Here is a 12,937-nt window from a genome sequence, read left to right on the forward strand (position 1 = left end):
CACAGAAAATCTTCCCTTCCTTCCCTCTCTTCCCCCCCACCCAAGAACACCTTTTGCTCTTGGTTTTCCTGCTTGTTTTCAAGGCAAGTCGCTAGCCTTTGCAGCTGCCTTACTAAATTTTAAGAATGGAAGTTCAGGTAGCAGCTTGACTGTGCAACCAGCCTGAGATGCTAAGGTAGTTCCCAGGATCTTAGAAGGCAATAATTTAGTTCTCATCCTCCAAGCTTCCATCTGTGGAAACATCAGCATCAGTACAGAAACGTTCAACTCATTAGGAGGAAATGCTAACTCCAAACTTTAAAAAAAAAAAGAGTAAATTCTGCAGAATGAGTTGGACTTTTTTTCAAACCTTTACAGTAAGCTGAATTCAGGTTCTCCAGGTATTTACCATTCCTTGGGGCACTCATGGCTTAAGGGGGAAGCTACAAAAGCCTCATGTGGCCAGAGGTACCAGCTTTTAAATAAGCCAGCACACAGAGCAAGAACTGGGATAAGGGACATATCAGCTGTCTGAAATCTGTCCTCCCCTCATGAAAAATGCAGGGGAAGGAGACAGTTTCTTCTTTCCACAGATGGGAGCCCTCCTTCCCACCCACTCTCCCCTACAGCTTGTATTGAAAAGTGGTTAGTCATAGCAGGACACAGACACGTTCGTGCCTGGATGTTGAGACTCAGATGATAAYAAGAACATGTTCTTGTCTACAGGCCAGGAGACAAACACGTGGTTGCCTTGCAAGCCAGATTTTATAATTCTTTTGTGCCAGGGACAGCGAGTCACTTTTTTGTTTAGCCTTAGTCAGCATTTGGGGAAATACACTGGTTTTACTTCCCATGGTGAATAAGCTTCTAGATGCTCTTACACCAGTTTCCTTTTGGCCCAGGCTTCTATTTGCTCACTGGATAAAATCACACATACATACTGAGCTGTTTGCCATGAGACCTACAGAAGACCAGCCAAAATGAGGAGCAAGGGTTGTGGACATGGATGAAGCTAATGCAGAAAGTCACTCTGTGGCAGGGACATGTACCCTGCAAGGAGAAAACCCTCACTTGAAACGTGTGACATTGAAAACATTCATATGCAATTCAGTGAGTAGTAGCTCATCATCTCAATTTGAGCAAGACACTAATGAACTGATCCAAATATCTTCAYGTGTTTGGTTATGATTCTCCTCTGAAAATGCTGTCCTCAGAGAAGACACACACAACAGTGGTAAGAAGTCAAGCGTTCCTTGTGTTTGGCAAGACAGAACACAGGCAGAGTAGGAAAAACCATRGTGAGTCTTTCTGCGGGTGCAATTACTGACCTTATTCAGGTCTTCATGCTCAAATACTGAGAAAACAGAGATTTGCTGAGCCTTACCCATTCTTAATCCAGCAAACTGGGATRCAACAGAGAGCTCATCATAAGCTGAGATATAAAATCAATGTCCCCTGYATCCTGCCCTGGGGCATTGTGGTGCCAGGTGGTGGCACTGTGACATGGGGGTTTTGGGTCCCCCAAGTGTAGCCCTGCCCCACCCCTCTACCCAGTACCCTTCCAAGGAAGGCCTTTATGGTCCCGGGGCACTCCCTGTGCCCAGGAGGCTCAAGGGATATTCCTACCCTTGGCTGCCATACACTGGGCACAGCTGAAAACAGCTGGGAAYGGTAGTGAGATGGAACTACTCATGGGGTTATTCAGATACATAAAAGAAACTATAGAAAACAATSCTCTAGCACACACTTGGTAATTAATTGGTTGTAAAATCAGTGTAACAAGTGCAGAAAGCTATAGATGGGGCCCTTAGGGACATGGATGAGGGGTGGAGTTGGCAGCGTTAGGTTAAGAGTTGGACTTTACGATCTTTTATGTCTTTTCCAATCTAAATGATTCTATGATTCTATAAAAGTCATTTCCATATGCAGCAGACTCATCAATCAGTGTCAGGTCCTAAACACAGTTCTCCCCTCGCAAAGTACATTATTGTGCTCAACATCTTAATTATTAGGAAACTGGCAACAAGATGTTTACTTTGATCAAGGTGTTTATTGCATCTCAGAGGGCACACATGCACTGGGGTTTTTTGTTTTTTGGGKKTTTTTTTKKTYKGGGTTTTTTTTTTAAACTGAAATACAAAGAAAAGCCATTTTGAAATCATCTTTTTATAGAACTTTCCCATTACAGTGTATGTTATCCCCACAGCAAATTCAGATACAACCACTTTTAATGGTACCATACATTGATTAAATAGCTCATTTGAAAGACTTTAGGTGAATATCTTTCCAACCCAATACGCTTTTACAGAGAACTGCCAAGCCACTTGTAACACTGATCAACAGTGACCTCATTGAAGAGTCGAGATCTTACACCAAGCCATCAGCAGAAACAGTATGAGAACAAATAAAAATTAAAGAAACACAGTATGTACAGTAAAGGGCATGGATCTCTGGATCAGAATTAAATCTAATCACCAATAGTACAAAAGCTACTCACAGCGCATTCGGGGCAATGAGAAAACACTATCCTAAGGCATACACAGGTAAGCACTAAATTAAGAGATGTACGGAGAACTGAACAGAGATGAGCAACATCACTTGTAATGTTTCGACTACAGATATACCAAAAAGTGCTCTCGTATTTGAAATCCCTTAATGCCAGCACGACTATGGTTGCCTTTTCCCAACTATATGGAGAGAAACTGACCCTTTACTTGTTTTCAGTGCATTTAGCAAGAACTGATAAATATGCCAATTATAAATGCAAAAACTTAAATAAATAAAATCGATTTGAAAATAAAAACAGCAATAAATATGGTATTCTTTCAGATATGATTTTTCATTCTTGGTAAATCATCGAAAAAGTATTCGTTATGGAAGTTTTCCTTTATATTACYTTAAATTATTTTAACATATACAGTGCCACAAAAATAAAACATTTTTTTTCACAACAATTGAGAATCCTGTGACCAGAAAAAAAAAAGGTATTCTGCACAATTTTGTAAGTATTTTCTTTACTATCTGGTATTATCACACTATGTTTTGTAACAGATAAAGGAGAAATTGAGTCCTAGGGAAACTTTGGGTGTCCTCAAAAAGTTATATACATTGAAACCTTCAAAAACCACAGACATTGCTCCAAATGGCTCACCAAACAACAGCTGCATAATCTGCCCCCATGGGATAGGTTCAGAAAAGCACTAGAAGGCATCAGAAACATACATCCATTGTTTAAATTGTAAAACACAAATAACCCAAGTACACAAATTTCGAGAGAGTAGGGATAACAGCTAAGGTAGTACACATTCCTAATGTTCACTTTCACAGCTGTGCTACACGTTTCAGGAGGAAGAGAAAGTCTGAGTAAGCACTGGGTTTGGTACTGGTGGCTCACTTTGAAACTCTGAGCATCCATTTGTAGGCTCCAGACTCACATTTTTAGCATCCAGTCAGAAAAACCGCAGCTGTGAATACAGAAAAGTATTAGATGAAAACTGATACAATGGGTTAGTACAGCACATTCTGGAAAGAGCACCAAATCTGCTCATCTCTTCACACCTATCAGGTTCTAGGGAAGCAGCAATCTTCCCACAGGCAGTTATGAATCTCTCTATTACAAATATGAGTTGAAAGCAGTGAGTCCCAGCAGTGAAGGAGTATCTCTGCTCCTGGCCATCTCTGCCAAGTGCCAGGTACACCTCCCTGGGGCTGGAATTTGGAGAAGGATGAAGTGGGACTGGGTGATGCCTGCTAAGAGCAGCCTGAATCCCATCCACTGCTGCCAGCTCCAGTGCAGAGTGGGCTCAGAAYAAATTTTAGAATTAAGCTCTAGGAAGGAAGAGAAGTGACTCATGAAGAAGGCTTTAGAGTTATGTAATGTTTGTCCTCTYCTCACCTTATTCTAATCTTAATTATAAAATGCCTACCTTTCTTCTGCATGATTACTTTTTAATTGCGTAAGTGCTTGATTCAATTTGATATTTCTACTTGGCCCTCTAAAACTCTCAGAATAATGGTTTTTTTTTATTTCCTTACATTATGCAGTACTGGTTTTTTTTTTGCTTCTACTCCATTTTTCTGTGTGTTTGCTCCTCTGTTCTGCCCTGTTGAGTTCTATGCAGCACTGCCCAAGACCTCATGGCCTTAACATTCAGAAAATAAGTGCCTTGAAAAATTGTATGGCAGGGGAGAACATAGCTGGCAGCAGTAAAGAGATGCAAACAACCTTCCCTTGATGACAAGAATGTGTCAGTTTCTCCCCTTTTGATACCTTCACACCTAGGATACCAWATCTGTTTCAACACCCACAAGACTGGAACAAGCCTCTTCAGCACCATTTCCCCCCACCAGTATTTGTAGCCTGTTATCATTCTACATGTTTCAGAATTAATTTCAGGGGAAAAACCAAACAGGAATCCTTGGACTGAATGGAAACAAGGTAAAAATGGAAGTTATACACTGAACGTAACTTTTCCTGACAGTTGCTTTTGGCCAAAAAAAAGAAGTAGCTAAGAGTTAAGCTTCCAGGCTCAAGTTAAGAGTACAGACAGATAATTTGGTTTTCATTACAGTGCATGTTTCTATCTCCACAGCTGTGATTTTATCCGTCATATTCAACCTAAACATCTGTGTGCCAGACATGTACCACAGTGTGACATGCTCGAGCAGGCAGCYACAGAATACCTGATCGTTTACAAGAAATCCTTGATGTTAAGATCCGCTAATGGGTCCTTTGTTGGAGGTTTCTTGGGGCTCTGAGTAGCAGGAGTTGGGCTTGGAGAAAGCTAACAGACGCCAGCCAGGAAGGCAGGAAAAAAACAAAGCAGACAAGAATACACAAGCATTAGATAGACATGGGCAGTTCTCAGAGAAGCACRTTGCAAGCTTACAGAGTTCTCATTTGTCTGCAAGTTCTGTGCAGTGCCATTTTGCTCAAGCATTGTTTAGATTCCATCCTTACTACAGGGTTAACAATGTTTGGCAGGTTTAATGGATAAGGCAATAGACACTGCATATCCTAATTAGCACAGCTTCAATTCACTCTCTACCTGTTAGAAGAATGGCATGAGGATCATCAGCCCAGACAAAAGACAGGCAATTGTTAGATGTTAAAAACCAAGGWGCAGAGTAAGCAGAGTGCATCCTGCAGGGTGACTGGAAATCCCTGTCACTGGCAGTTAAGTACAAATTAGTCAGCACTGRTAATGTAAATAAGAGTCCAAAGTGTACTGGAAACATGGCTAGACTGTACTAGGTTCCTCCTTTGGTAGGTATAAAAATCACCAGTTATTCCACAGAAAATTCAGTTTTCAAGTTCCATGCAATACTTCTCACTGTGGTGGCCAAATGTTTCTCCCATCCTGTCCTTTCTCCTCCCCATTCTTATGTCAGCTCATGGCATGAGAGGTATTTTACATATAGCCCTGGCACCTTGATGACCAGTCTTTTGGAAAAAAAATTGTCTGTCCCCCATAATATTAATCTTGGTAATTAAGAGATGGGAGGAAAATCAAGACCAAMTATGTTCTTACTTAGAGGAGTTTCAAGTTCTTTCCATTTCTACACAGAAATCCTTGACAAGCTTCATTGGGAATGTAGTTCCCTRCTTAAAAAGTGTGCTTTGCTATAAGTTGGTTGCTGAATATTTGCAAAAYAAGGAAGGTGGGCTGATTTCCAGGGTTACAGGTGAGATTTTACAGCTGCAGCATCAGCTTCCATCTCYTGCCTTACTTGAAAGGCAAGATGGATTTCTGACTTATAAAGAAGCAAAATACCACAGCTAAGTAATTTCCTGCCTCTCCTTTTTAGTGTTATTACAAGCCAAATTCTACTTTGAAACAACAGCCTGGAACAGGTATTATAGCTCACGCTGCATCACCTGCTGAATGTAGTTATGATAAATTTTGGTAGGCTGGGAACAGAATAGCAATGCCCATGAGCTCCATCTTGAGCTCCACACAAATATCCCCCCCAAACCAGATCTKGGATGTAGTTAGCTGTAGGAGACTTTTCAAACCTGCTCCATTGGTCTCATACAAGGCAGCTGAAAAAAAAAAATCATGGTGGTTCACATGATCTGCTGCAAGACCTTGTCATTTACAGACCTGGAGCTAGAGCTGAGCTGAAATAATGCACACACACAAGCAACTTTCTAGAGACACAGAGAGCAATGAAACATTGGTGTAGCAGTGATGCTCACCTGTACACCAGGGCCAGTGGCGGCTCCGAACGGGGGCCTCATCATCGGCTGCCCGTACATGACCGGCTGCTGGGGCATCATGGGCACCCCGGCACCTGCTGGGGGCTGGAAACCAAACACGGGGTCAGCAGGGGCTGGGGGAGGCCAGGAGAGCAGGGTAGCTAAAGACACTCACCATCCCAAATGCTGCTCCTGGCTGGGGGACAGGTGGAGTACCTCCCGCGGCAGGAACAGCACTTGCTGGAGGCACAGCTCCCGCCTAAAAAATATTAAAAAAAAAAAGAAAAAAGGAAAAGAAAAAAAGCAAAAATCTAACACAGACAATCTGGAAACCACACGGAGTCTCCAGCATTCTCAAAGCTGTTCTGGAAAGTAGGACTGTTATGCAGCACATATGCAGCCTCAAAACCACAATGCTTCAAAGAATGAGGGAGCTGAATGAGTCCTTCTGCTCAGCTTGTTCCTTCATAAGGAAGCAATGGTGACAGACTCCMTTCTCTTCATGAACAGAGTCCATTTGCTGACTGCAACTCAAAACAGGCCCGAGACAATACACACTTTAGTCTTCCTTCTACTTAGTGTAAGAAAGCATCCCAATTTCATAACAATTAACACACTATGGCACTTACTGTAGCCCTGTATTTTAGTAGGGGCTTGAGCAGATTGTAAAGCTAAGAGAAATAGCTGCTATAATCAGTCACCAGTGAAAGAAAAAATTATGCACCAAGATTCATTGAAGTTAAAGAATAAATTCACAGACTTAAACCACAATCAGAACCATTACATACTTTACTAAGGACAGCTTAGTTTATCTTGCTWTGCTTTTCATTCATGTGCTGGAGTTGTTACAATTTTCATTCAAATAATACAAGGGGAATAAAAAAGGTCATCTTCCAGTCGAATTCAGGAAGAGAGAACTGTTACTTGCATAGTCTGACTGGATACACAGCACAAGAGCATCTTTGAACAAGTCCACCCCACCTCACTTATCTAATAAAGTCTACACATCACCCATTTTGGCTCCCTTCTCTGTAAATTCCCATGCACAGTTCCTTATAGCCTTGAAAGATCTAAATCTTTCATTTTCACAGATATATATACAATCCAAATTGTTAACAGCTCTGAAGAGAGGCAGAAAGCCCTCAAGGAAGGGATGTAAAAATTGGAATGGATGTAAAAAGGCAGCAGGATTTCATTATTGCTCTTATATGGCCTAAGCATATTGGCACAATTTCTCAAGCTATTACAGGAGCTTTATGGTCGTGCCTGTGCCTCCACATCCTCACCACCTACCTTGAGTCAATAACATCCCACCACACTTGGAGAGCAGCTAGCACACTCACAGTTCAAAGGAGAGTCTCTGGAGATATGCTGGAACAACTCACTGCACAGTCCATTTCTGGGAATGCTGCATTTTAGTGCCATTGGATGATCCTTGCTTCCAGACTAAAAYATGCCAGTTTCTTAGGAAGCTGAAGACAAGTCAAGATAACCTGTCCCAGATTCATTAATCAAACACTCTACATTTTCTGAGAATTTATGAACTCTATTCTAGTCTGAAAGTTTTCTGGGGAGCATTTCAGTTAAAAACTTTACTGTTCCAGCAGAGTCCCCAAACTAAAAAAAAAAAACGAGATCTGGACACTCAGATATGAAAAGCAAGAAATTAAACCACACAGGTTAATGACATCAGATGCATTCACAGGAACACATTGTAGCTCAACATCCAGTTAGGCAGCTGCCAAGAAAATGGCCACACAAACTGAATCTGCTTTTGCCTCAAAACACTGGAGGGAATGGGCTTTGATGCAATTCTGCTGATTTTAATCCTGGAATTGAAAGGTCACAAGGAAGGGAAGAAGYGATCAAAACTTAAGTGGTTCAATAGTGACATGAATAAAAGTTTCATTTTTTGTCTTCACATTTATTTTGCCTGCAGATATGGTTTTCTTTGTTTCAAAAAGTCCCTAAGTGCATGATTTTGAAGAAATATATACCACACATACGTTTCATGAAATGCTATCAAAGCTACCCAGCTTCCCAGAAAGACTACTTACTTATCAGATGGTAAAATCACTACAAGACCAGGCTGATGCTACAGAAGCTCAAAATTTCAGGCAGTACAAGTCATCAGGTAGTTCACATCCAAGTAAAGCAAGCACAGTTTGAAGACATTATTTTCAAGCTTACAGCACAGAAATGGTTAATCAGTACTGCCATATTCAATCCATTGCCTGAGCATTGATTGTTGGAGAAACAGTCCAAGAGGAGCCATGTTAGAAGCTTCCAGCTAGTTTTAAGCCAGCAGTARTAACTGTAGTGCAGGTGAGGTGCTGTTAGTATCTTCATGTTTAGTAAGTAGAGTAAGAGATAAAAAAACCAAAAAATTCACTTACACTGTACAGAATTGCCCAGCCTTTCTATTAAGAAAAAAAGTTGATGTTACCACTAACGCATTAAGTGAAGTACAGGGAGTTCTTGTATCTTCCATAAGGTTGTGGGACACGCTCAGAGTCATGTTAACACCTGGCTGTGGCAGCAAGGAACTGAACTGCTCATGGTCCCACTTCAGAGATCTTTCTTTCCTTTCCCAACCCAACCCTGTTCAAATGGGGGCTGTTTTAAGCCTTACGAGACATTTTATGAGATATGACCCCTCATGAGATTACTTTTGTAGCTTATTCATGATCAAGTTGCTCTTGTGACAAGTTTAGATTTTTAGCTCAATTTGACCCTCTTCTTTTAAAATCAGCACCTTCTGATTTTACCTTTTACAGGGTAATCTTACCTTTTCCATGCGCTTTACCTGGTTCAATAAGCTACCAACTCCTGATCTAACATCAGTTACCTGATAAGTGTGAATAGTGTGTAGTTTTTTGATCTACTTTAGTCAGTAAAACTGTTTTGTCTCCTTAAGGTACATTAGCTTTGGAACAATAGCATTTTATTTTGGTCAGCTGTTCTGGGCCTGATCCTGGCAAGACCTATATGGCTAATCACACACTTGGGAAAGTCCAGAGTTATTAAATGTACATGTAGAGCAACATCTTGATATGTATGCTGGCGTGTCTTTCATTTACTCCTCAGTGGTTTATTTATGCCAGCCGTAAATCTGTTCTTAAAAAATGTGACATGAAACACATATAATTGACACAGAAGCAAACTCTTCAGCCTCAGCAGTGCCTGCATGTGTGCTTGCCCAGTCTCATCAAATACTGATAGTCCAATACCAGTGTTATCGATGGATTAACCACCTACCATTGGACCACCTGGGACTCCACCAGTTGACCATGTTGCAGGTGCTACTTTTGGCTGCCAGTTGGCTCCTCCTGTTAACTTTTTCTCTCCAGCATTCCACTGAAGGTCTCCCCTAACAGAGAGAAAGAGGCAGGCTATTATTTGGAAACAACCACAGTGAAACTTAAAACCGGTTGCAGCGTACATTAGCATTAGACGTGCAGCTACATTAGCTTATGGTGTATGCAGTTATTAACAGAAAGATATACTTTTAGTGACACTCAGTTTCAAGGCTTGTTAGCAGCAGACACCAAAACACTCTATGCTGAAGTCAGTTACATGGTTATGGCCTTTGTGGTGAGAATTAAAGAGAAGTTTTACTTAGTATTGACTGAAGGTAACATATCGCATGTACCCTTGCAAAGTAGGAAGAGGGACTGCTACTGCCTATTCTACTGGGGCCAGGCAGGAGAGCTGCCTGCTAGATGTCTTTGAAAGGCCATTTCAGTGCTGGAAATCTTGCTCAGACAGCTGAAGGAGGAAAGCAGTCAGTTCTGCAAAAAGTTGATAGATACAAGAGAAACAAATCATTCATAGAATAAAAGGGCTGTCGCAAAACCAGTTTTTGTTAGAGGCTGCTCTAACCAGAATAAAAYACACCATTTGAACAAAGTAGATTGAATGAAGCCACATTTTGGGGCTAARCCTCATGYTGTGTTTGYACATATCCCTCCWATCATCTCCATAGAGRCACAAAACATTTTGAGGTCTTGAAYAGAGGGACACTCAGGGCAGAAGCAAGCAGTTAGATTAAGATAAAAAAGCAAATGCAATATTGTAAATATTTCCTTTTGCAAAAAGAAGCTTGTCACTGCATGGAGTGAACCTYTTTTCTATTTTGTAAGTGTTTCAATGCCTACACAGTAAGTACATCCAGCATCTGTAAAAAWATAACAAATCTATTTACATATTAGCATAGATTACTGAGGGGAGCTACACAATTAATTATCTGGACTATTTGTACATTATAAGCTGTTTGGAAATCAGCTATCTAAAATATTTCTAAGGCTCAAATTAAAGACAGCAGGTTTATAAGCTTTATCAAGAATATTGAACCTTAATTATTCAATGCACCTGCCTAGAATAGAATATTTTCTCCAGAAATTTCTGGATTTGGAGGTTGGGGCACAGAACYAGTTCTTTGTTTCTTAATAAACACCAAAATAGATGTAGGGCTATGCAGCAGAGTTGGAAACTTCCTTTATTTTTAAGCAAAGTTGAACTTACTTTTTAGAAGTAGTACCAGAAATTCCAAGATCTGAAAATTGTAAAAAAAGAAGGAAATAAAAAAGAAGCCACATATTTAGAAAATTGAAGCACATCAAAGTAACAGCCTACATTTCACTGTACCTGGACTTAAAAAAAGAGAAAAAGTTTAGGCTGTCTTCATCTAGACAGCATCAGAGGACTGGCCACATTTACGCACTCTTCAGGACAAATGTTTGAGAAACCCACAGATGTCTTGCACCTGAGAAAGCCATTTTTGCTTCATAAGCAAACAAAAGTAACTATATTTAGTTCTACAAGAAGCTAAGTTGTTTAAGAATACTGCACTATTTACCATGAATGACARCACTAGTTTCTGTTCTTCATTACACATAGGGAAATAAAAACTTGTAATCCACATATACATAAATCTGAACATTACCTATAAGTTGTGCACTGTTTTATCTGCTTTGTTWTACATGGAAACTCCAAATAGTTTCCTTAATCACCCTTTGGAAGAAGTCTTAAAGTAAATTTTAAAGAGTACTTTTCTCACAGGTGTGAGGAGCAGAATGAGTCCTATAAGTTGCAAATTGCTCAGTTTGATTTCCTCCTCCAAACCTGGATATACTAAATGACTTGCAGAAAATGTTTCAAGGGATTAAGGGTCTTGCTGACTTCTAAGCTCAGTATTTTCCCCCATACCTAAAAGCCGTGTCTTCATCATAAGATCAGTTATATCTTTGCTGTGGTGTGTTTACATGYACTAGGAGAGTGTTCCACTTACGTAGCCCTCCAAAATACAGCTTCAGTGGGATTACACCTTAGCCTGGGTGGGCCTCTTTGAGGTTTTGGGGGGGTTGCAGCTGCTACTTTCTAATTACAAAGTCTCCAGCCCTTTTCCYACTACAGGAGAGAACATATTTTAGTTTAGCATTTCAAGAATATGTTTGGTAGGTTCTCTGCCTGAGAGAAGGTCTGCTCTTGAGTGCACTCATCACCCCACTGATACTCTTTCTCTCACTAAACATRAAKTCAGCTGTCTGTGTCCACCAGCTTSRCTGCTTGAATTCCAGAATGCCCTCAGACACTCTGGACAATTTTCACCTTTCCATCTATTACAGAGGGGCACATCCATGAAGAGTCTGATGTGCCTCTGGAACGTACCTGGGACAGTCACACATTAAAAATCACACCTACCAGACAGAGGCCATTATTTGACTCAAATCCTGGGCTCAAAAAAGGACAAACCCAGACTATCTGAATCAGGCCTTATTCCTGCTGATAGCTTCCCCAGTCTCCCCAGGGGAACAGCAGGATCCTGAAGCAAGCTAAAACAGGTATTTGGCTCCATGAAAAAGCAACATAGCTGCATGCCACACCACTTAAAACCAAAATCTGTCACTTACTGCCTACTAAGTTTGCCAGAGACGAATCAAGATCGCTTCCGAGGCCTTTGCTTGCTGCTGCAGCAGGGACTGTTGCTGTGGCTGTAGGTGTTGCAGGTTGACCAGAAGGAGCCATGGTTGGCATAAGAAGATCACCTAAGCCATCAAACACTGGAAGTGAAAGGAAAGAGGGTTAGAAGAGCAGTTGTGATCCAAAAAAAGCACTGCCTGCTACTCTGCTTARCGAATACAGCACAGACAACCACATCACAAGTCTTACTAAAACACCATTTGACATTAAAAGTAATGCCAACAAGGGCATGCACGTCATTTTACTAGACACTGAATGAACAGTAGTTTTGGAAAAGCTATACCAATGAGAACTAGTATGAGAAGACATGCCTAAAAGGAATTGAATTGGAGCATTGAATCTACATAGATACAGCACCACTTCCACATGACACTATTTTTCTTACAACCATCCTTACAGAGATGTCAGAGACACACACATTTGTCAGGAGATATTCATTTAAAGGTTTTTAAAATGAACATCTTGCTGCAAACACCAGTCAGAATTACTGTGGCAAAGGCAGTCTTATACCTTGACATCTCACAGCGACAGGATTGGCAGTCTCAAGATGTTACTATTCACTTGCAAGCAGAAGGGAATTGGGARCGCCTACTAACATCTTATGAGATCAGAAGGAACCAGAACCATCCACACGGACAGTGCTATTCTCCTCAGTCCAGTCATCTAACTCAGAAGTTCATTTTTTAGATTCCCTTGAAGTCAAAACTGCTTGGTACATCTCATGCCTGAGTTCTATCTTCTGATCTGTATTTGAGGTACATGCTAACGTTAAGTCAA

General features: G+C 40.9%; 1 protein-coding gene across 1 annotated transcript in view; it reads right to left on the reverse strand.

The window, feature by feature from the left end:
- Window positions 1-2,095: 2,095 nt before the first annotated feature.
- SNAP91 (synaptosome associated protein 91) overlaps window positions 2,096-12,937 on the reverse strand; it is a 62,884-nt gene continuing 52,042 nt past the window's right edge. The window contains exons 23-29 of the mRNA XM_057368769.1: window positions 12,091-12,240; window positions 10,703-10,733; window positions 9,437-9,548; window positions 6,354-6,437; window positions 6,179-6,283; window positions 4,663-4,763; window positions 2,096-3,443 (exon numbers count right to left, since the gene is read on the reverse strand). Coding sequence (XP_057224752.1) covers window positions 4,671-4,763; window positions 6,179-6,283; window positions 6,354-6,437; window positions 9,437-9,548; window positions 10,703-10,733; window positions 12,091-12,240 — 575 coding nt within the window. The 3' untranslated portion in view covers window positions 2,096-3,443; window positions 4,663-4,670. The remainder of the gene's footprint in view (window positions 3,444-4,662; window positions 4,764-6,178; window positions 6,284-6,353; window positions 6,438-9,436; window positions 9,549-10,702; window positions 10,734-12,090; window positions 12,241-12,937) is intronic.

Source organism: Malurus melanocephalus, unplaced genomic scaffold, assembly GCF_030028575.1.
Source record: "Malurus melanocephalus ecotype Western Australia unplaced genomic scaffold, MMel_1.1 scaffold_4, whole genome shotgun sequence".
In the NCBI taxonomy this organism is placed as follows: domain Eukaryota; kingdom Metazoa; phylum Chordata; class Aves; order Passeriformes; family Maluridae; genus Malurus; species Malurus melanocephalus.